We start from the raw sequence: 23,628 nt of genomic DNA, 5'->3' as shown, positions 1-23,628 counted from the left end.
GAGGAGAAAGGGCATTGAAGGCTGCTCCACCTCCAGGGAGCAGAATAAGGTAAGTAAGAAGAATGGGACCTGCAGTGGAGCTCCTGAGCGTGCAGCACAGAAACCAGTTTCCACCCTGGGCCAGAAGATGGTGCTGTTCTCTTCACAGGTTTGCTGCAGGTGTAGGAAACTGCCCACTTTTTTTTGTTGGGGGTCGGGGGAGCAGCTTATGGATTGTAGGAGCCTATCTCTTGGGAAGCTTTGGGTTTAGTCATTTCTTTAGTCATTCACCTCAGGCCTGGAAGTTACCTCTTTCCGCCACAGGGCTTCAACCCCTTCCCAGAACAATGCCTGGGAAGGCCCCTCACAAGCAGATAATCAAAAGTAACTGCTGCTAGATCTCTTCCAGGTCTTGGAAACTTACAAAATTTTAATGAAAAGATATGTCCATTCTCTCAAAAGCATACAACTGCTCCCATTACATAATTTTGCATACCCTTTAAAGTAGGTCATAGTGCCCGGGTAAAGTCACCCTGAGCAAGTCCAACTCCATTTTCGGAGGAGGAAACTAAGGCCTGGAGGGGCCAAGGACTCCCCAGAATTGCAGCGTTGCATGAACACTAGCACCCACCTTTAACCTCCCCAGACGTGGGAGGGTGTGATTCAGAGTGGGCTGCAGCACAGGCACTGCATATAGTGGCTGCTGCAGGGCCATGAGCTGGAGAAGAGGTATAGGGTCCCCTACCTCCTTCCCTGTGCTCTCGCTGAGGCTAAGAGAGGGCCCACCTAGGCTGGCTCCCTGCAAGCACAGGGAGGGCTGTGGCTGGAAGTACATGGCTGCTTTCCTTGCATTCCTCAGCAGATGTCCCCAGCCTGTCCCACGCATGAGAGAGGGCCATGAATGGGGGTGAAGAAGGTTGAAAGGGCCAAAGGGAGTAACTGGCACTAGTAGGATGGGTGGGATTGCACAGAGCTCACTCTGAGTCCCCCGCCCCACCTCTGGTATCCATCTCTACCCTTTTAGGCCTCCTGTCGCTGGTTCCCAGACTATCCCTATTCTTGCATTTCCCCTAAGCCTAGGTAACCTTTATCCCCACACAGTTAAACTCAGGCTCAGGTGGGGGATGGAGGGCACATGTGAGTCAGACAACAGAGCCAAATGGTGGGTTGGCATCAACCACCAGTAGGTTCCTGGGCATCCTCTGCCCCAGGCCAATGATATTGCTGGTCCAGCCCCACCCCCCGAGAGTGAACACAGAGGAGGGCAGAGGCTACAGTGGGAGCACCAGCTGTTCCCAGCCCCCAGGCTGTGAGCATGCTGTCAGTGGTTCAGCCACCCGAAAAAGCTGCTGTGCTCAGCAGTGCGGCAAATGGGCTAGGGAGGAGGGCGGGGGTCCAGGCCAGCTGCCGACTGGTGGCAGACACAAGCAGGGTGTGCAGAAGGTTTAACTGAAAGTCTCTGACTATCTCAAATGAGGTGGGATCTTGATCCCTGGAGCCCCTGGCTCAGCATCTCAAGGTGTCTTTTTCTATCTTGTTGGTTTAAGGTACTAAGGGACCCAAGCTCTAGTGGGGGAAGAGCTGGACTGGGAGGCAAGAGACATGATTTCTGAGACTGGCTTGACCACTATTTTGCCGGGTGAACTTGGGCAAGTTACTAGTCCATCTGGGCCTCGGTTACTTCATGTATAAAAGGGGTAAGGTTGTGCTGGATAACTTGTATGACCTTGGATAAGCCATCTAATATCCCTGGGCCTCAGTTTCTTCATCTGTGAAAAGGGATACCACTACTTTCTTCACTGGATTATTGAGAGGATTAAATAAAATTAAGTTCCTGGCTTGGTTCCCAGGGCACAGTAGGTACCTATTTACACATTTCCCTCTCTGCCTTTGGATTGGGTTTGTGACCTCTTTTTTCACCTCCACCACCAGGGGGTTTTGGAGGGAATCCTCCTTTTCCCTCACCAGTTCTAGGGCCTTCTCTGGTAAAGTGGCCCAAAGAAAGCTCAGGGTCTGGTCCCACCTGGCTTACCTTGCTTTGGTGCTGGCGGACTGGAAGACAGAACCGGAGAGTGCCTATCAGGTGGGGCAGGTCTCCCACCCCCACGCCGCATTTCGCAGCACCGCTTTGCCCTGGCACCCCCGCAGCCTGCCTCTCGCTCCCTCCTGGCTCCCCTCTGCCTATAAATAGCACAGGACGTGCTCACAGTGCCGCTGACGTGGCGGGGTGGCTGAGGGGAAGGAGGCAGCGCTGCCGGAGCAGGTGGGCGGCGGGCACAGCTGCGGGAGGGGTGCTGCCGCCGGCTTGCTTTGTGCCATGCTACCGATGACGGCTGTGATTGAGTCATCTAGGGGCCCCACTGTCCGCGACTGTCCTTGCTGCCAGCATTTCTGCCTCGGGCTTTGGATGCTGAGGGGACTAGGCTGATCCTCGGATGGGTAGGAGCCCCTGAGTCCCAAGGCACAGCCGGTCTCAGAGGGCACTGCTGGGTGCGCAGGAACCGTCTTGACGCTGGAGGTATGTGCCCGCCTCCTCACGACTGAGGTGTGCTTGGAACGTGAAAGTGACCAAAGCCCCTCCCTCTCTCCAGCCCCTTCTCTCCAGCCCCTTCTCTCAAACACTTCCCCAGATCCCCAAGTCTCAGGCTACTCAGTGGAAGGGAGTGAGGAGGTTAAGGGTCCCAGCAATGTCAGCCCCAACACCTCTCCTCTGAGATGAACGAAACTCTTCCGCCTTGAGGCTTGTCCCCTCTCAGTGCCCCCAGCCCTCACCCCACTCCTTACCACTTTTCTTCATCTATCCCAAGCAGATACACAGAACAGGCAGGTTGGGACAAGAAACATTTAATTAAGAGTCTGGGGCCTCAGCAATGCTCCATCAGACCCATCATGCAGCCTCATGTACAGTGGGCATTTGGCCCGCCCCTGGGATATTGCTGAGGGGGCCTCATGGCAGCAAACAGGGCAGTGTGGCTTGAGCCCCCCTTTTGGGAGGAGAATTGGGGCACAGGCCAATGGATAGGAGGATGTGTCCCTCGCATTGCATGGGAGGGCATGACTGTGCCCAGAATGGGGGGTCACATCGGCTGGCACAATCAAGGGCACAAGAGGAGACTCTGAGCTGGGGGGGGGGGGGGGGGCTGGGGAGGGAGGAGGATGGCACCAGAATAAAGCAACCTACAAGGGAGGGATCCTCTTTGCCTGTGCCCACTCTACCTACAGGGCACCTACTCCCTTTCCTGGTGGCCAAACAGAATGATTCACCCTCTTCCTTCCAAGACTCTGTGTCCAAGACCAGGGGGCAAATACAGCCGTAAAAGGGAGCCCTGCACCGGCAGCCTGGCAGCCCTGTTGCCTGCAGAGCCAGGAGAGGGGGATGAGGAAGGGCCATTTGGAGGTCAACGCTGAGGGTAGAGGCAGGCCTGGTGAGGATCCCCTGGCTGGTTGGTCCTGCTGCTGGGTGCTTTTAGAGTTCTGATAGTGAAATGGGGGTTGTTTTGACCAAGCATGGGGCAGTTTTTTGTTCTCATTTGGACTTCTGTGTTCTGGTTGCTCTTGGGTGTCCTTTTCCAGTGGACAAGGGTAGGATGAGGCTGCTCTCTGGTGACTGTTCAACTTGACGGTATAGTCTCTGATTTTCCACACCCTTCCCAGACCTCAGCCCTCCCCTCCTCTGTCCGCCCAGGTTTCAAGTAATGGGAGAGATTCCCGCAGAACTTTCCTGAGAATTGATGGAGTGACAGAGGTGGTGAGATCAGGAGGTGGACTCAGGATCTTCTGTAGCCAGGTCCCCTCCCAACCCAGGGCAGAGGGCTGAGGGACAAGGAAGGCACCTTCCCAAGGCCCCACTTCCAAAGCAACAGCTGCATGGTCACACACACATAGACCCAAGCAGAAGCTCTGTGGGGAGACAGAGGTGTCAGTCATGCAAAGCTGGTGTGGGTTCCAGAAGGCTCTCTGGAGGAAGCAGCAGGGAAGTTCCCCAAGAATGCTCCCCAGGGCTGGACTCAGCACAGCAACTGGACTGGGGGTGACTGGGCACTGGGTGGACCTACCTGGAGCTTCCCCATCCCCTCCCACTTTATCCTCCTCCCTCACCCCCAAGTTCCAGAGGAGCAGTCCCCTCAGGGCACCCTGGGATCCAAGAAATAAAATCTTCCTCAGTGCAGAAGGCTCCCAAGGCATGGTGAGTGGCTCCTAGGAGAGAGGCAAAGGGAGGAAATGTGGGCAGATGCCCACTCCCCCACTGGGGCCAGAAGCAAAGGCCAGGCATGGGCAGGGATGGCATCTGGGTTCTCTTGGCTCCACTCAGATCTCGGTCAGCACGTCGGCTGGCACCAGGCCCCGCTTCTTGCCACTGCTGACGCGGATGAATCCGTCAGTGTCCTTGCTCCTGCCCACGCCCACACAGATCTGAGACAGAGAGACATGGAGCTGAGGCCTGGCACTGCCTACAGCCCTGGCCCCAAGTCCTGCTGATGGCTCCCAGTGGGCTCACTCTAGGGAATGATGAAACCAGCATCAGATGTAGTCTGAGCCCTCAGTTGAGGTGAGAGGAGCAGATCCCATGAAGGTACAGGGTGCAGCAGCGAGATCAGGACATCAGCAGACATTGAGCAGCACTTCGGGGCTGACTTTTGAGAACGGCTGGTCTAATGCAGCCCCACTCCCATTTCATAATGCAGGTAACAGAGGGAAAAGGACTTGCCAAGGTACAACAAGCCAAAGGCAGAGCCAGCATTCAAACCCAAGTCTCTACACTCCTTCCTAATCCAATGCTCCTCCTCTCCCCCAAACTGCCTGTAATGTAATACAGTCCCCTGCCTGTGTTGGCCACCAGCCTCAAAACCCAACAGAGGAGGACAGGAGGGCACTGAGGTCCCACTGTTTCTAACCTGCCTTCCCCACCACTGCCAGGCTGCAAGCATCCTCCTCCACGGCACTCGACCACTCCTGCTGCCCGTCTCCCACGCCCATCTCTCCAGCCACTCCAGGGCCCAGGCACTCACCTGGTTCTCCTTGAGACTCATGTAGCCTTGTTCCTTGTTCCCGGAGAAAGGTTGGCAGCAGCGCCAAACATTCTCGCCTGGCCTCACCCGCTGCACAAAATTAGCTGGGAAGAAGCCAACCCGGTCGCCAATCTTGCCCTGGGGATGAGGCTGGCATGAACATCAGTGAAACCCCCACCCCCCACTGTTTCTCTAGAGCCAATGCCAGATCCTGGGCTCTCTGTATTCGAGGCCCTAGTTGGGTGGCTTCTGGGTTGGGAGGGGCATGAGGTGGACAGAGAGACCAGGCTGAGCAGAGGGACAAGGGGTGGGGGTGAGGGTGGTGTCAAAGCGAGAGAGCGAGGCCTGAGGGTTGGTCCTAGGCTTGGCTAGGACCAGTGGCTGGAGGAGGGTAAGTCTTTGGGGCCTGGAGAGAAGGTGGGGCAGCGCCCATTGAGAGCAGGGGCTGGATGAGGTGCTTACCAGGGGCCCTCCGCACCCCACCCTGCCAAGTCACCTTCCACCAGTCCTCATTAGAGTCATCCACCAGCATGATCCGATCTCCAGGCCTGGGAGAAGAAAGCTGGGCAGCATATGGGGCAGAAGGGACCTGCCCTCTCTACATCCCAACAGTCCTGGGCCCCCAGATCCTCTGCATCCCCCTCAGCTGGGGGAGAATTCTTGATGCCCTTGGAAGGAGGATACCACGTGACCACAGGTATAGCAGATACTCTCCAGGACAGAGCTGGGGCAGGAGCAGGAGCCATGCCATCAGCACCAATCTCTCTTGGATTCTGGGAAGCTCCACTCCTCTCAGGGCTCAGCAGCCTCAAGCATACCAGGAAAAGGTTCCTGAAGGCCCTTCTCATGTCCCAAGGTCTGGGAGCGCAGAGCCCTGAGGCTGGAGCCAGGCGGCCGCCCAGTATGGCTGACACAGACAAAACTTACTGCAGAGCCAGGTCGTTGTTCTCCTGGGGCAGAAACTTGTAGAGCGCGACGTAAGAGTACATGGGCCCCAAGTCCTTCCGCAGGGGCAGCCTGGGGGGCTGTGGAAGAGCTCTGGGTCGGCGATGGGAGCGCAACACCTTCCTCACTCCAGCCACTATCCCCTTGCCCAGACCTTGCTACCCGAGGGCTAGGAGGTGGGGCACAGTGCTCCTGGATCGAGGATAGGGTGAGGTCTGCCTCTCCTATCTGCTGTGCTCACACACCCCTGGAGGGACTGGGCCAGGGATGGCGAAGGCGGATACTCTGCTGCCTGCTGAACCCTGGAACTGCCCACCCTTAGGGTCAGTGGTGGGAGGGTAAGACCTGCCTCCCTTACTCACTCACCCTGGCATTGCCCATCCCTGTAGACTGAGGATAAATGATGGAGTGGTGGTGGTCCCACTCAGCCTGCTCTCATCCACCTATGGATCAGTGGCAAGGAGAAGCTACATCCCCTTCCCACCTGGCCTGCCGGGGGCTCAGTGTCAGCATCACCTCACCTGCTGTCCGGGGCTTTTCTCCTCTGGTCCTGACCCTTCACTCTCAGCAGGGGCTGTGAATACTGGAGATGCCAGGGTGGGACGAGGGTGTGAGGCAGCAGGAAGTACCCGCACGGAGTTCCCTTCCTGCCCCTGGTCCCTACCCCCACTCACCACTGTCACCAGGACCCTCTTCTGAGCTGCGGATGCTGCTTTCCCCATCCTCAGTCAGCTCATCCCGCTCACTCTGGGGACAGAGACAGGGGAAGGTTCATCCCCTGGACCCTCCTCCTCGAAGACCTCTGTCCCCAAGATTCCCCTTCGGTGCCCACATACCAGGCTCCGTGTGGGGGATTCAGACGTGCTGCTGAAGCTGGAGCGGTTCATCAGTGCCAAGGAGGTGCCATAGCGAAGGGTCTCGTAGATGGGGTCCACCTTCCCGCTGGCCCCTGCCAAGCATCCACCCTCAAGGCCAGGCATCCAGCTGCCAGCCTCACCCTGCCCTGAAGCCCTGTATCTCCACCCTGACTCCTCCACTAGCTCAGGCAGCGCATGCCTGAGGCCGAACTCCCTGTCTCCCCTCACCCACCCCGCCCAAGTCTCCCTCATTGCAGGGAGAGCTGCCCGTCCTCCCACGGAGCCCATGCAGGAACCCAGGGCGTCCTTGATCCCTCACTCTCTTCACTGCCCATATCACTTCATGACCTAGCCCGACCTCCCAAAGGTTTCTAGAATCTGCCCACTTCTCTCCATCTCTACTGCTACCAGCCTGCTCCAAGTTGCCAAACTCTGTTGTGGTCCTCCCAACTACTCTCCCTGCTTCCCCTCCAGTGCCTCCAGTCCACACAGCAGCCAGAAGGCTCTTGTAAAAACATAAAAATTGCCCTTAAAATAAAGTCCAAAGAACAATCTTAAAATAGACCCCAAGGCCCTGCACCCACGATCCCGTCACACCCTCTCTCTCACTCCCTCAATCATAGTCGTGTTGTCTTTTCTTTAACTGCCTTTTCCTGCCTCAGGTCACTCTCTGCCCACACCAGATCCTCAGCACTAACTCCCCATCTTCAGGTATCCAGGCCGCCTTCCTGGTCTCTGTGGATGAGGACAGTGTCTGCTTTATCTTCTCTTTATTCCCTGTCCTCCTTTCAGGAATTCATTTGAATGATGATTAATTGATGACTGGTATGATTATCCATTTCATGTCTAGCTCCCTTACAGACCATGAACTTCACCTTCTTTAGTGCTATGTTCCTGTGTCTGGTACACTGCCTGGCACCAAGCAGGTGCTCAATAAAGTGTCTGTTGAAGGAGGAATGAATGAATGAATGAGTGAACCCTTCATTCAGTACAGGAGCATCCAGAGAAGGGAAGTGGTAGCAGTGCCAAGAACTGGCAGTGCCAATGTGACTCAGGTGCCGTCTATGGGATGCATGAGTTTCTCATTGCACCACAGAGGCAATGGGGGAGGGGGACACTTACCGGTGGGTGGGGACTCTCTGCTTGTGGCACAGGCTGGTGGCGGCTCATGCACCAGGAGGGGGGAGCTGAAGTTGCGGCGGAAGGAGGAGCACTGTGGCAAGAGGGACCAGAGAGAGGGCACGGGGATGTCACAGCCCACCGAGCACTTGGCTTCTTCAAGCCCAAGAACCACCTTATGTAAGGAACCAGCCTGGAGGGGTACTCACTCCCCCACATGCCAGTCTGTGTGGTCCCCACTCACTGTCTTGATTGGGCATTGCTGGTGGGAGATCTCCTCGGAGCACCAGAGGTGGACGCTGACTTTGCATGTTTTACACCGCAAGCCCTGCTTGGAGTTTCCTGGGAAGAATTTGGGGTCAGCAAGAGGGGTTAGTACATCCATGGGCAAGGAGCAAAGGAGACAGGTTAGGGAGTAAGAAGAGAGCAGGCGGTTGGGCAGCCTCACGCCAGCCTCAGGGCCTAACGCCTACCCCTCATATAGTCAGGGTGTGAACTGGCACTGAAGCCTGAGTTGTTAGTAAACAGAGCAACACTGGGCAACTGCCCATCCCCGAAAGTGCTCATTTGTCCATCCAGGATGAGGGGCAGTTAGGACCGGGAGCCTGAATGGCAAGAGCCCAATATCGGGCACTTTCATGGGCCTACTCCCCACACCAGCACTGGCCCGTCCCCTTGCCCACCTCAGGCACCTACCCACAATAAGCTGATGGCACAGCTCACAAGAGCTGGCTCTCTTGAAGACATGTTCCTGGAAGCTGTGCAGCCTCACTGGTTTGAGTGGTGCCAGGGGGCGTGGAACTGGGCAGGGTGAGGGTGCCGGGGTGGTCAGGCCGCTATCTGTGGATGCTGGTGGTGGGGACGGAGGGGGCAGCGGAGTTGGGGGTGTCAGCAGCACCTCAGTGGGGCACTTGAGCTCAGAGCCTGAGCGAAGGAAGAAGTTCTCCACACTCTTACTTCGGAGGATGGTCTTGAGGGAAAGTGAGCGCTTGAACCGCTGGAGCTGAAAAAGAAAGAGGGTCTGTGAGTGGAAGCCCAAGAGGGCGCTGGCTCCTCTCCAGGATATCTCCTTGGGATGCCTAGAGGAGCCAGGCAGACAAAGTCCACAAGCGAAGGAGTTTTGGCTGGGGAGGCATTAATTAGGAGTAGTGGGGACTGTGGCCAACTGCACAGCCAGGGAGCAGCTGCTGGTCTCCTCTAGCCAACTGAGGTTAGTCCTTATGTCCAGCCCAGGGTTGACAGGTTTTCCAATTTTTCAAAAGACATCTAGATTTTTTTATGTGAAATTGGTAGAAACAAATTCAAGAGGTTTTATTTACCTTTTTCTTTGCAGAAATGGTAGCATACTATTTTTCTTGCACTTTGCTTTTCTCAGTTAACAGTAAAACTTGAAAATTATTTCATACCAATACATAGAGTTTCATCCTTCTTTTTTATGACTACACAGGATTTCATTGTATGGTTATACTTTGGGGGCCAAACAAAACACACCAGGTCCTGTTTTTTTACCTGTGTTCTTGAACAGGGTCAGAGGGGGGAGTGGTCATCCTGGACCCGCATCCTCAAGGCCGATTTTTCCTCCGAAACGCTCTCCATCCAGCTCATCCTCTACAATCACCTCATCACCTGCACAGCCCTTCCTTAGTTCAGGTCCCAGCACCCACAGTCTAGTTCAGGGCCACAGCCCCTTGCCTCCACCTTGCTCATCCCCACCTGCTCTCCACACAGCAGCCAGGGAGGTGATCCCTGACCCTGTTGAAAACTTGTCATAGCTCCTCAGGACCCAGCCAAGGCCCTTGCCCCAGTAATGAGACTTCTCAACTCATCCAAACAGGCCTCTCCAACTCTTGCCTTCCACTTGCAGCCCAAACATGAGGACTTGAACTTAACCATGTTTCATGCCATGCCTCTGAGCTTTTGACTTACTTGTCCTCTTCTCTGCCATATTCAATTAATACTCTCTTTATTCTTCAGGGCTTCCAGTGGCTCTTCCTCTTCCCTGGGAAACTAACTGTCTTTTCTGCAGGAATTCTATTTAGTGGAGCTACTCCCTCCTCCTCTGCACCCCCAGGGCTGACTTCCATTGTAGCTCCAATCAGGTTTATGTTTTCATTCAGTTCTCCCTCTCCCAGGAGCCTCTTGAGGGCAGAGATAGTTGCTTAAAATCCCCACACAAGGCCTCAACATGTAGTTGGTGTTCAGTCAGTGTTCGCTGAATAAATGTGAACAAGTGGCTGGAATCCTAAATGGAGTCCATTTTTTGCATTTTGCAGTGAGGCCAGAGTTATTCCCACTGCTCATGCAAACACACCCTTCTTGAGTCTGCCCAGAATGAGGCCTGGAAAACTCTCCACCCAGATACCTGCTCCACTCCTCTCCTCTTGAGATCCTCCTTACCCCCGCCCCCTCCTTTCCATCGGTGATAGAAAAAAGGGGGCAGAGGCCCAGCTTTAGGCTGTGAGCTTTGGCCAGGGTTCCAAGCTGGCACAATAGGCAGCCTGGCAACTGTGCCGAGGGGATGGAACTGGTGGCCCCTCTAGTCCCAGGGGAGACCAGAGGCAGCAAGATGGAGGTGGATGCAGGTAGGGAAATGTTTGGGCACAAGGAAGGCCCCAGTGTGCCAGCTGGGAAGCCAGAGCCCTGGGGTATCTGATACACTGAGTTGCCCAACTCCTTCCAAATGCAGCTTCCTGGACAGTACTGTGGGCTTCTTTGTGTGTCTATGAGAAGCAGGGCCCCAGGCCCCAGATGCCTGCCTGTTGGGGCAGAGACGGAGGGCCAGAGGGACAGTGAAAACACAAATGTGTTCTACGGGCTGAATGTGGCTCTGGGGGCTCTGACAGGCCCAGAGAGGCAGGTGAACCATCCAATGTTCTGCCCAGGGGCCATGGACATAGAGAACTTGAGGTCTGTGGAAGGATGTGTTGGAGGTGGGGGCAAACTAAACCCTATATCTGAAGGCGAGTCATTTCGCTTCCTCTTTCTGAGTCTCAGTTTCCCCACATCCAAGTGGAAGGAGGCAGGACTACATGCTCTCTAGGCAATGCAAGGCTCAGGGTCCAAAAAGCAAAAACAAAACATAAATTTGTAGATGTAATGAGGGGCTGTCATTGTCAGAAGACTGAAAGTGAGCTAAGCACTTCAGATGCAGCATCTCATTAATCCAGGCACTCCCCTCTGAGTGGTGACAATTATCGTCCCACTTTTCAGATGAGGAACTGAGGCTCATAGAAGTTGAGTCACTTACTCATCATGAGTCCTCATTTGATAAGTAGCCAGGCCAGGACTTGAACCAGTGTTTTTGGCTGTTGAGCCCAAGTGACCAGGAGCATCCAGCTGCTCTGGGCCTTCCCTTGGCCCTCACCTCTGCCCCTCAGTTGCACCATGGGTTTGTCCACCAGGTCAATCATGAAATATAAGGTTAGAAGGGACTTGAAAGACTGGCCACCTAGAGCAGTTCCCACCTTATCACCCTGTGCAGCCCTCTGAATGGTTATCTGACTCTTTTGGTCACCTCTGTGATGGGACGCACACCCTCTTTTGGGACAATCATTCCATCTTTGGGCAGCTGCAATTGCTGGAAAGTGCTTCCCTATATAGAGCTGAAACCTGCCTCCCTGCAATTTTTGCCTGTCGGCCCTTGTTCCTCCCTTGGCTACAGGAAGAGCTACTCCCTCTTACACACATCAGTCTTTCAAATATTTGAAGACATCGATCATGTTCCCCCTCCCAAAGCCATTATTTCCATAGTAATCCTCACGGGATGAGATTTCATGTCTCCCTTACTCTCCAGCTTGTGCCCTTTCCTGGTGGTGCCCTGGCCTCAGCACCAAAAGCCACTTCTGCAGGGTTTCAGAGGCCTCTGGAACAGAATGTTCCCCAGCACCAGGGCAGCCCTGGCTCTGCCTGAGATTCCCTGGCCCCAGATGTGGTGGCTGGCGGATGTCAAGGGCTGTGGCTGGAGGGCAGGAAGGGGGCATCTCTGTCAAATGGCTTGATGCCTGCCTACTCCAGAGTATATCTGGCTTAGCTACCCAAACCTCATTTTGGCTCAGCCTGGCCAGGTATTCCCACTCATGGGACTCCTAATTCTCAGAGAGGACCTTTCCCCATCTCCCCACCAGCTATCTTTTCAGGTCCCCCACTGTCCCTGGACCCACTCTCTGGCATGGGGAGAAGTTGCCATGTACCCTGGCAAGCTGGCCCACCTGGATCCTATACCCTCCCAATGCACCAGTAGCTTGTTTGGCTTGGAGCCTGAACCATTGGGCCTATTCTTCTGAATCTCCTCCTAGAGGCAAGGCCTAGCCTGCCCATCTCCTTCCCGCCTCCCCCCCACCTCCCCATTCCCTAGATGGTCTCTTCTTTCCTCAATTCCTCACGGCACCTTCTCACTTCCTGCCAGCTCCTGAAAAGGCACTAAGCAGCTGGTGGTGGGTGGTGGTGGACTTGGCACAAGCTGACTCAGATGGCAGAGCTGGCATGGCAGGGTCCAAAGAGGGTAATGGCAGGCCCTATGTGGTACTATGGGGACTTAGAAAAAGCGATACCAACACTAGGAAGGTTGCTGAGTAGCTTGGGTACAGGGGTGAGACTCAACTGTAAAATGAGTAGGCGGCTGGACTTGGGCTGGCAGAAAAGACAAGAGGGCCCCAAACATTGATATTATAGGCCTGGAATGTTGAATTCACTGCCTGATGGGCACCAGCCTCCTCTGTTGTACCTGCCTCAAACTGAGCTGGGTGGGCGCAGCCAACCCTCTCCCTTTCCTCTCCCCAACTCCTACAGTCTGGAGACAGAAGTTTCTTTGAGACAGGTTGAATCGAAGGAGGGGGAGTGGAAGGAGGCTGGCAAGATCCCTGAAATATTCTCTCTCTGCCCACCTCTACCCTCCTGACCCTGCGGCCAAGCCTGTGTGGTTATTACTGAGTCCTTCCCAAGGGGAAGGTACAGTGGAGAGGAGCAAAGGCACAGGGCTCCGATTGGTCTAGCACAGAAGGGACAGGTCAGATGTCCATTTCCCCTCTTCTCCTGCTCCTGGGATCTCCATGGCTCAGACGCGGAGGTGATAGCATAGGAGGGTCTTGGGGCTGGGAAGAGGGAAGTAGAAACCTGCCAGGCCCAGACCTCCCTCTCCCTACACAGCTCAGCTTGCAGCCTGCTGATTGCTGAGGCAGCACTACTGCCTGCTTTCACTCATGCCTGCTTTCTGAGAGTTCTTAAGGAAGGGGTAGAGCTGCCAGGCCTTGGTGTGGGAAGCGGGGCAGGGCCTGGGAGGACCCCAAGCCCCTAAGCTCCTGGGAAGCCAGCATGGGGATAGCGTGTCTGTCCAGGGTGAGTAGGAGGTAACTGAAAAGATCAGGAGTCTTGGAACGCAGGAAAGAGCTCAGGTTCTGGGACTTTCTGCCTAAAAGAAGCTATTACAGATATTCCAAGCAATATCCTTCCACCCCAACACAGCATTCCTTTCCCAGTAGACACTTGACTCTCTGAGAGGAAGTTAATGCTGTGGTCTGAAAGCTCAGGGTCTCATTATCAAAAGGAGGCAGGAGAAGGTCCAGTGCATATCTGAAGACTTGGACCTGGAGACCTACTGTGTTCCTCTGGTTTAGGTATGGGGAGCTTCCTAAGGTGCCTCAGCCAGACTCCACCATGGCCCTACTCATCTTCCTTCCCCTGGTCATTCCCTTGATGACCTTGACCTTGAATTAACCTCATGTCCTGGGGGGTGGTCAATACAGAATGAAGAGGAAGATGAGCATTGGAGAGAGCCATAGATAAACCAGTGATAGTAGGGGGAACCAAAGACCACATCTATTTTTGGTCCTCACTGCTCTACCTCCTCATCTGGATGACAGAAGCAGGGTGGGAACAAAATACACCCCCCTCCTCAAGGGACATGGAAGAGGGTCTTGGCCTGAAAGCTGGGGGCGGCGGGGGGGTGGGGTGGGGAAGCGCCCTTGACACAGCCGCTTCTTTTCCCATTCCCAAGCCCGCTCCGGTCGCTTCCCACAGAACTTCTTGCGGGGCAGTCTGGAACACCTAGAACTTGGGGAGGGAGCAGAAAGATTAGAGGTGGATGGGGGCGTGTAACGTGAGCAGCACTCTCTCTTACCCCCTTCAGCATCAGGAGTATGGGCTCCTCCTGACTTCACAGGGGAATAATTTATTCATTGTGACTCCCGCAGGAGTAACAATCATACATAATTAGGGTTAATTATGACATTCATTAATTACGATGACTTCTCTTTTTGCTTTTACCTGCCCCACCCCCGTTCTGCTCCCGGGAGGGGAGTTAGACTGCCTGTTTTTCTGCTTTGGAGCTGCAGCGACAGTACCCCGGTCCCCGCCCGCGATGCCCCGCGCTGCCGCAGCCCCCAGCGCGGACTCAGAAGCTGCGCACCCCCGGGCCGCGGCCTCAAGTCCCCGAGCCTAACCCGGTTGACGCGGGAGGGTGCAGAATGCAGGACTGCGGCGGATGAGAGAGAGACATCAAGAGACTCAGAGATAAACACATAGAGACGCCGAGATAACCCGGGAGAGACGCACGTAGAGAGAGACCAAGACAGAGACAAACAGGTTGTAGAGACATTTTCCGAGACACAGGCAGAGAGAGTGAGACAGGTTAAGCTACACGCAGAGACCTGGCGGACACGGGAAGGGAGCGCCTCGCACGCACACCGGCGCGTACACCGGCCCACACCCGCTACACACAGCCACACACTCCCTCCGCCTTCTTTGCGCTGATTCCCTCCAACAAAGCCGAGTTACAACCTCCCTGGAGGGTCGCGGTAGCGCGTCCGCTCATCACGCGCGCAAGGGCGTGTCATGCTTGTGCGATGGGGGCTCCTCGGCGGGCCCTTGTCGCGAACCCACTCCACCGCGCGGAGCCTTAGGGATCACACTGGCCCTGCTACTGTGACTCCAAGGCACCCGAGCCCACAGTGGCGACCGCGTCCAGAGGAGGGCGCCGGGCCGGGGGCTCACCGGTCAGGGGTCCAGGCCCCGCGCCTCCCGAGTTACCTTGGTTTCCTGGAGGGCAGAGACGGTCCCCGGGGGTGTGTGGGTGGCCGCGTCATCCGGTTCATTCTCCTTCTCGCTCATTTCGGTCATGGTTGGGGGATAGGGGAGGAGAGGGTGCCGAGACCCGACGGCAGGCCCGCTGGGGGCAGGCTGCGTCTGGCGGGCGTCTCTCTGGGACCCTGAAGCCCTCTCCGAAGACTGCCCCCCAATGAGCCCCAGGAGAAACCCCAGCCCAGGCAAAGCAACCTCTCACTCCCAGGAGCTGGCGGATAAAGTTCCCGGGTTGGCCAGAGAAGCAAGGTAATTACACGGAGCGGCGAGAGAGGGACGACCCAGGGAATGAGGATCGAGGGTCTGCTGAGGATGCTGCTCGGAGCCAGGGGAGGAGGGAAGTGGGGACGCGGAGATGAGCCGAGGGAGGGAGCGACGGAGCTGTCCGTTCCCGGCCGGCTCCGCTGTCCTCTGGGCCCGCCCCCCATTCCCCCTTACCTCCCCTCCCCCGAGGGCCCCAGCCCCGCACCCTGAGGCCCCCTCCGCCCAGTCCTCGCCTCCCAACTTTGATTTAGGAGGTGGTCTGGTCCCTCCCCCTCCCCTCCCCCGCTCCCCCGCGCTGCTATGCAAATCTGATTCTCAGCTATTGGCTGCCGCGGTGGCCGGGGTGGCGGGGGGGGGGGAGCTGGGCGGAGCCTGGGGTACTAGACAAGATGGGGAGGGGTTTGGAGGGTAAAGAAGTAGAGGGGGCAGTTTTACAGTGAAAAACTTGGAATGGGGCGTGACAAGGTTGAGGGAAAGCTAGAGAGATCATATTAGAGTCTGGATGGCTTTGGGAGAATGGATCTTCAAGATAGCTGAGAATGAGATCGAAGTCAGGACTTCTTGATAGCAAAGTGGAGAGAAGAATGGAGACCCTTCTGCCCCATTTACCTGGATGCCTCTCTGCTCTGGTGATACTCTCTCCAAATATACACACCCCTGGTCTATGAGGTAGGGGTTTTCTCAAGCAGAGAAGGGACAACTTAACATCATGTGTCAAAGGCCAGACGTGGCAATGCTCCTTTGTGGATGAAAAGCAGGACAACGGTGTCAGTTTCCAGTCTTGTTATCTGGACGTCAGCAGAGAAGGGGCCTCAGTCCTCACATCTAAGGTCCCCTAAGCTTCTCCAAGATACACCCCATCCTATAGATTTTATCACAAATGGAGTTAGATAAGGGGATAGGTAAGGGTGGAGGGAAGCGGGTTCTTACCCTCCAAGGTGTCCTCTGTCCACTTGGCCTGAAGACACCTCTTCTAATGCTTGCTGCTTACCTGCCATTTCCCTTTCCTCGCCTCTGTCCCCTCTGGGTCTTATATCTTGGAGGGTAAGAACCCACTTCCTTCCACCTTTACCTACCCTCCTATCTAACTCCTTTTGTGGTAGTATCTATAGGAGGGGGGTGTGTCTTGGAGAGGTTTAGGGGACCTGAGGTGTGGGGACTGAGGCCCCTTCTCTGCTGAAGTCCAAACAACAAGACTGGAAAGTGACACAGTTGTCCTGCTTTCCATCCACAAAGGTCTGGCTTCATCTCTTAGCCTGTCCAAGGAAAGGAAGATGGAGGTTGAGAGAATCTTCCTTAGCTGTAGGTGTAGAGATTTTTGGGTCTGTCTCCCTCCTCTTCTGCTGTGGGTGATGCAATAGGGGGGTACTCAGGAAAGTCTTGCCTTTATGCCAGCCCTGGAGGAGGGGCTGAACCCTGTGTCCCCCCTCTCACATGCCCAAAGATGAGCTCACCATTGAAGCATCACTGCTCAGGTTACTGTGTCCAGGAATAGAGATTTATTTGTCAGTGGCAGAAGTAGGACAAGGGCAGACATGAGGGTTTGTGGTTGTGGGGGCTTAATTCTCTCCCCCTCCAGATCCATCCACTGCAGCCACAGACTATCTGAGTGCTAGCTTTCCTGAAAGGAGCTTCAATAGAATCTGGCTTCAGCCCTCAAACCAGTCTCCACAAAGGTCCATTCATAACTAGCTTTCTCTCAATCCCCTTTGAGGGCTGCCCTCTTCCCTCTTGTCCAGCCCAGGTCACCCCAGGGTCCCCTCCCTAGGCAACTGAGATGTAAAGATGCTTTGGAGCATCCTGAGATCGGTCATCAGGTCCTCCATCTATCCTGGGCTGGAGCAAACAGGGGCTTCTGCATTTGGAGACATCCTGGGGGAGGTACTCCTGTTTTCTCCCAAAAGCAGAAGCTCTGGGCTCCTTAGAGTTCAGTACCTGCATAGTCACTAATTAACTGTGTGACTTTGTGTAGGTAAGTAAACATTTTAGAGTCTTAATTTCTTCATCAGCAAAGTGGACATAGTGCTACCTCATTGTTAGGAGAATAGTAGGCCACTTAGCTGAGGGAAAACAGGCAGGGAAAATTAATTTTCTTCTTTCCCTCCTTTCTTCTGGGAGATTTGTCCCCTCTTAGTGCATTTTTGTGAGGCAGAAAGAAGAAACAGCTTTCTTCCTTCACTTTCCTGGGCAATTTGGAGCCTGTTATTTCATGAGGGAGCCAACCCAGAAAGATTCTGATGAGACATGGGGAAGAATTCCCAGGAGAATCAATGGTGCCAGTGAGCAAGAAAAGCCAAGGAAGTTGATGGCCCTAGGCCATAGGGTCTCTACACCAGAAGCTCGAGGTGGAGCAAATATGGAGGAGGCAGGGGGCTGGATGCTATGACCTCTGGATGTCCTTTCTGGCTATGTTTCAGAACGGTCTTTCATGAACTAAGTCTGAGTCATTGTCTCCGTGCCAACAACTCCTACTGCAGTGGCTCAGGGACAAGGCAGAGCAGCCAGGCTAGCGTCTCCTGGAAAAGATGGAACATTGACCCATCTCAGATTCAGAGGGCAGAAATGAAGGGTGGGCAGAGCAAGGGGCAAGGTGCTACGAGAGGATAACTGGCAGTCAGTCACATTCTCAGAAGGTCTCCCTAGACTGGAAGTCAAAATAGAACTGCCGGGGTGCCTCTTGTTAGGAGAGCTAAGTGAACAAGAGTGGGCACTTGGCTCTCGGGAGCCCAGGGACAGTGGGATGCACCAGATGACTTCAAATCTACACTCAGCACAATGTCCAGCACATTAAGAGAGCCTGGTCCTCATCTCAGTCTGTCCTTTTCTTCCTGTTCTGCAACCTTGGGTAGAGAACTTCCATCTCTGGAGGGACTTTGGTTTCCTTCTTTTTAGATTGGCATAATTAGACTGGATTAGGTTGAAATGAGAAGTTGGATTAAAATGGGGTAATAATTGTGTATTGTTTAGTATTCTTTTGAAGATTAAATAAGTTATTAAATGTAGAGAACTGAACAGAGTAAATAAACAATAGATGATGATGATGATGATGATGATGATGATGATGGATGATGATGATGAATTCTTAATCTTGGACTCGGATAACATTTTCTGGAAGAGAGTCTAGAGCTTTTATTGGCTCCTCAGAGAATCTAAGATCCCCCCAAATTAAAAACCTCTGGCCTAGATGACTCCTAGGGTGCCTCCACTGTGTCGCTGAGATTCTCTGATGTGAGGGATTGCATCTCTTTCCATAAGGACTGATCTATTTTCTCCCATAAACATCTACAGCTCAAGCCCCTCCCACTGTGGCCTCTGCTCCCATGGGTTGCCAAGGATAGCCCAAGTGGAAAACATGGGTGGTTGGCCTTTTCCTCCAGCTTTAGAATTGGCATTCTTAGGGTGGGGGAGTCAGTCATGGTTGAGGCCAAGTCTGGGTTTTCATCTCCCAGCTGGGGAGAGAAAGACAGCCCAGGCTCAGTGGGGCTGAGGATGCAGAGAACAATGTGAGTGGCTTGGCCTTGCCCAGGCTCCCTTACCTCCCCCTGCCAGACCACTCCTGGGTCCCAGAGGCAGATACCGCTGTAATGAGCTAAGGCCCGTGGCAGGCATCTGTAATTATGACTTTATGGAAATATAGAAGGCTCTTACGCAAGTGCCTGACACACTTCCCGTCTGTGGCATCTGGGACAGCCAGGTCCCCAGGGGCTGGAGGAGGGCTCCTCCACCCGCTGCTGCCACCAACCCCTGGAGCACAGGACATTGGCATAGAGCCTCCCTCACACTACCTGTGGCATTGTCCCTAACACACCCTGAATAAACTGTTCCCTCCCTCTGCGCCCCAGGCTCCCCGGAGGGGAATGACATGGGCTCTAGTGCACGAAATTCCTCCCCATCCCCTGACAAGTCCAGGCTGTCCAAGGAGACCTGCTCTCATGTGAGGGGTACGGTGGGGTTGGAGATGTTTCCCTCTCCTCTATTCTGTTTATTTTCTCCTTGAGGCTTGGCATATAGAGATGACAGCATTCATAGGGGGTGGGCATAGCCCCTCGCTGCCCCTCCACAGGCCTTGTGCCCTTTTGCCCACCTCCTACCTCCGATGCCTCTGATTGTGTCCCAAAGCCACTGCTTTCTTTCTCTAGGCCATTTGCCCTATACACCCACTGAGCATCTATTACCAAGGTAGCAGCAATAGCATCACTTTGGAGTGAGCAAAGGGGTGGAGCCCAGTCAACTGGGGGAGCTGTTAGGGGTTAGCATTTCAGAGAGATGAGCACTGAAGGGCCTAAAACTATTAAAGGAGAATCCTTTTGCTGGAAAAGGGCCCTGGGCACAGACTGGGGTGGAGGTTGCTGCTGAGAGCTGCGGGGAAAGAGGAAGGATGAAGTCTAGAAGCAACTGGATCAGGAATTAGAGGCGAGGGTGACTCTGCCCTACCACACGGATAACATGTGAGGGTGATGATATCAAGGAGACATTGAGGCAGGGAGCATGGGGTCTGCCTGTAACTCCTCCTGGGAAGAGGTTTTCTGGCTGGGAGAGTCTAGAGCCAGCTGAAGCAGCATCGGGAACGGGGGGCCATTCTTGGCCCACACTGCCCCCTGCAGGCTGCACAGAAAGCAGCACTGGATGTCCCGCACTGAGGCGCGTCTAGGCCAGGACCTTTGAGGGTCTACATTTGAGGCATCTAATCCATGAGGTCCTACTTAGAGCCTAGAGTGGCTCTGGACACCTGGGGTGCCTGATTCTTCCACTTGAAGCCTTCCTGTAAATAGCACCCACAGAGTGCAATAATAATACAGAGGTTCTATCTGAGCCTATTTGGGGGTAGGGAGCAGTGGGGACAAAGGTACGCTTCCAGCTGAGTTGACAAAGGCCATTAAGTGGACTGAAAGGCAGAAGGGCCAGAGTATTCTAGACCGAAGGAACAACCTGGACAAAGGTACAGAAGTGTGAAACTGAACAACCTGTTCTGGAAGCTGTGGGCAAACATAAGGGAAGAGTTGTGGTGAGAGGGAAAGGCAGAAAAAGGTGGACAAATGGCCTTGAATGCTGGGCCAGGTGATGGGATTTTCCTGCACAATGTGGCTTCTCAAGCTCACTCACTGCAGCCCGGATGAGCAATCTAGTAGTGCCGTGGAGGAAGCGTTGGGGAGGAGTAGCCAAAGTGGTTCACTCAGAACTTGAATTTAAAGACATGACTCTATCCTAAATGGTTGTCCATGTCGGTTTTCTTACCAAAAAGTGATTTGAAGCACTAACCGTTGTGTGCCACTGATGCCCTTGAAGACATGGTTACCCAGGGGTTTCCACAGCCCAGCTTGGGAATGGCGCCAAGTGACAGGAGGCTGTGGGGGTCCTCCACAGAGGAGCGTAGGTACAGTCATTCCTGTGTCATAGGGGAATCCCTCTGACTCTCAAGGACAGCAAAATGGAAAGAGAGCTGGAGTGGTGGGTTCTTGGGGTTCTCTGGGCAAAGGTTTCATTGTGGGGAAGGACAGGATAGTCCTATATCTTGGCCTGGGTGGATGACAGGTGTGCAGAGCCGTGAGGTAACTCGGGTCCTAGCCCACTTCTCACTAGCTATAACCCGAGACGAGGTGCATCCCTCTGCTTCTGACTCTGTAAATGAGGACCATCTTACCTCACAGGGTAGTTGTAACATGCAGTGGGACTGGGCCTCCTCCACCCAGATTGTACAACTCTAAATCCTCTGGTCAAGCTGCTTCCGGTGCACATAATGCCTTTCCCTCCCTCCTGCAGCCTCCATGTGCTGCTCATCCCAAGGGAATTCCCAGGTCAAGTAGAATCCCTCTCATGATGAGACTACATCTGTTTTCTGCCCCTGCCACCCCATCATTAGCCCCCCTCCCAACTATCAAAACTGCAGCATTCATATTACTCATATCATTCATATTACTCATTCTTAGGGCTCACAGCCCAGGAGTGGGACAAAAAGCATTTTGTCCCCACTTTGCAGCTGGAAAGGCCAAAGCTCAGAAAGTCCCAAGGTCACTGCCATCATTGGAATCAGATTCCTGGGTCTGATACTTCTTTGGGAGTTGTCGAATGAATAAATGAATGAATGCATGAATGAGGAAAGCTTCCCCCATCAGCCCTTCTTTCTTTGGGGGAGAGGTAGACCTCATTCTCCAAGTCTCCAGGTTGGAATATTGCCTGGAAATTAATTTTTAAATTCCACACTAAATTTATCAGTCAGAGCGGGACATAATACAGTGATTTAAGAACAGGGACGGTGACCCAGATTGTCTAATTTCAAACCCTGGCTCTGTCTCATCTTAGCTGTGTGACTTTGAGATAGCTACTTAACCAATTTGAGCCTCAGTGTCCCCGTCTGTATAATGGGGGTGATGGTAATAGAATAATAGAAAAAAATAGCATCTTTCTCAGAAGGTAGACTGTTTGAAAGCACTTTGAAGTCTTACTGAGCACTGAAGAACTGTTTATTTGATAAACAGACCCTCTATACTTATAAGTGGTATAGAAATAAACCTATACTTTTAAGTGTTAAATAAACAAACCTATGATGTACTAGGCACTGGGGATACATAGTAAAAAGACACCAATATTTACTGAGAGCTCAATTATTATCTCATTCAATTTTCACACTAGCCTTATGGAGTAGAGGCTCTTGTTATCTATTTTCTTATAGTTGCAGCATGAAAGGTTAAGTGACTTGCCCAAAGACACACAGCTAAGCTTGAACTCAGTCTATCTGAGCAAACATACTCTTAAGCCCACCACTAGCGCACCTCTCTTAGTCCCTACCCTCAAGGGGTTTCCCTTTTGTTGGGAAAAAAACATTAGACAAAGTACATAAAGAATAAACTGCATATCGGATGACTGCTCTGAAGGTATTTGGTGAAGGGCAGAGACAGGACATGAGAACATAAGCATTAACTCGCTAGGTTGCAGGAAGTGTTAAGAAGCGGGCGGTAAACTCGAAGAGTGAACAGAGGGTACCTTTCCAAGGTGATACTTACTGGTGGTTGAGAGGGACTCTCAGGAATAAAAGACTGGGAGCTTAGAGCCAGGCCTATGCGTTGACTGACTCTAGGGGGCACTGTTTAGTGTGGTGCCCTGTGGAGCTGGGCACCCGGTGTCCTCAGAGACATTTTGCTGGGAGGAGGGTCCACCTCCTGGGGTGAGGGAATTTGTGTGCACAGACGCACAGACCACACAGGGACTGCCATGTAGTACTGTCAGCTTCTGGTGTGTGTGCTTGCGTTTGTGAACACAATGTCTCAAAAATCGTGCTCTCATCCGTTCCTTTTTAAAATCATTTTACCTGCAACTCAGGGCCCAGGCCTTCGGACCACTAATGTGACAGTAGCAGGGAGTGCCTGAATCCTGGATAGGCGGGATTCCACCCACCCAGGGGCACCGCCCCAGGTCCCACACACTAGTGTGAGGAAGAGAGAGACAGAGAGAGAGAGAGAGAGAGAGAAGGAAAGAGGGAGAGTGGAAGAGCAAGTGTGCGATTGCGCACAAGCAAGCCTGGTAATAGTAGGCACTCAATAACATTTTGTCAAATGAATGAATGAGTGAGTGAATGAATGAATGAGGAACCCCTCCTTTCGGCCTCTCTTTCTCTGAGGGAGGGGTTGGCCCCTCAGTCTCAAACTCCCCAGGTTGGAATGTTGCCTTGGGATAGAAAACAAAACAAAACAAAACGTTTGATTAGAGGAGGTTGCTGAATTGTTTCTCAGAAAATTTTACAGATAAAAAGTTACTTCCTTGGCTTAGGGAACCTGAAAGGATATTATTAAGATGAGTTATGCCATGGCTTTCAAAATGATAGAGCATTTCGGGCGGGAAAAAATTCATTTAAAAAAATTGCACCCCAAAAATTGTCCCTGAAATGATCTGTGTATGGGCAAGTTTCTGGAACAGTCATATCTGTACCCCCTAGGACTGGGCTCTGGTGGAGACACTGGTGTCCTTGGTGGTGTCCCCTGCTACCCCAGGGAGGAGCTCTTGGGCATTAAACCCTGGAAAAAAGATGACAGCATCACAGATTTTCCTTTAATCCTCGCTGCCATACTGGGTGAAAAGGAAGACTTGCTCTCATTTTGCTGATAAGGTGAGCAGATTCAGAAAGGTAAAGTCTGGCCCATGCCCCTACCTTGTGGGGGCCTCACACCCTCCAGGGCCTGAGACTCAGCTCTGAGAGTGAGGGTCCTGGACTAAAGTTTCCTAAGGCCTCTCTGGGTCAATTACTTGTTTGCTATCTCACGGCTTGCCAGATACCAAGTCAATGCCCAACAAAAGTGTCCTGAGCGGGTGATGGTCAGTGTGTTTTGAGGTGTCCCAGGACCCACTAAGCTCCAGGTACCTTTGACCTCTTCCCCACCCTTAAAGAA

The 23,628-nt window shown here is 53.5% G+C and overlaps 1 protein-coding gene across 4 annotated transcripts; it reads right to left on the bottom strand.

Moving 5' to 3' along the window:
• Nucleotides 1-2,815: 2,815 nt before the first annotated feature.
• On the bottom strand, nucleotides 2,816-15,397 carry STAC2 (SH3 and cysteine rich domain 2). Of its 4 annotated transcripts, XM_023525542.1 has the most exons (12): nucleotides 14,933-15,397; nucleotides 8,867-8,912; nucleotides 8,606-8,758; nucleotides 8,154-8,251; nucleotides 7,913-8,003; nucleotides 6,770-6,882; nucleotides 6,608-6,680; nucleotides 6,455-6,516; nucleotides 5,916-6,013; nucleotides 5,485-5,536; nucleotides 4,989-5,126; nucleotides 2,816-4,392 (listed from the first exon to the last, which is right to left on the bottom strand). In XM_023525542.1, exons 1-12 carry the CDS (start codon nucleotides 15,020-15,022, stop codon nucleotides 4,288-4,290), a joined length of 1,119 nt encoding a protein of 372 aa, XP_023381310.1. In that variant the 5' UTR covers nucleotides 15,023-15,397; the 3' UTR covers nucleotides 2,816-4,287. The 4 variants fall into 4 exon arrangements, 3 of the variants coding, with proteins under 3 accessions (XP_023381310.1, XP_011382599.1, XP_023381311.1); XR_002778002.1 differs by having other exon boundaries at nucleotides 4,989-5,092; nucleotides 8,606-8,912; XM_011384297.2 differs by having other exon boundaries at nucleotides 8,606-8,912.
• Between the last annotated feature and the right edge of the window lie 8,231 nt (nucleotides 15,398-23,628).

Source organism: Pteropus vampyrus, unplaced genomic scaffold (genome assembly GCF_000151845.1).
Source record: "Pteropus vampyrus isolate Shadow unplaced genomic scaffold, Pvam_2.0 Scaffold570, whole genome shotgun sequence".
Classification (NCBI taxonomy): domain Eukaryota; kingdom Metazoa; phylum Chordata; class Mammalia; order Chiroptera; family Pteropodidae; genus Pteropus; species Pteropus vampyrus.
Note: the sequence above shows the minus strand (reverse complement) of the source record. Positions and strands in the feature narration are given on the sequence as shown.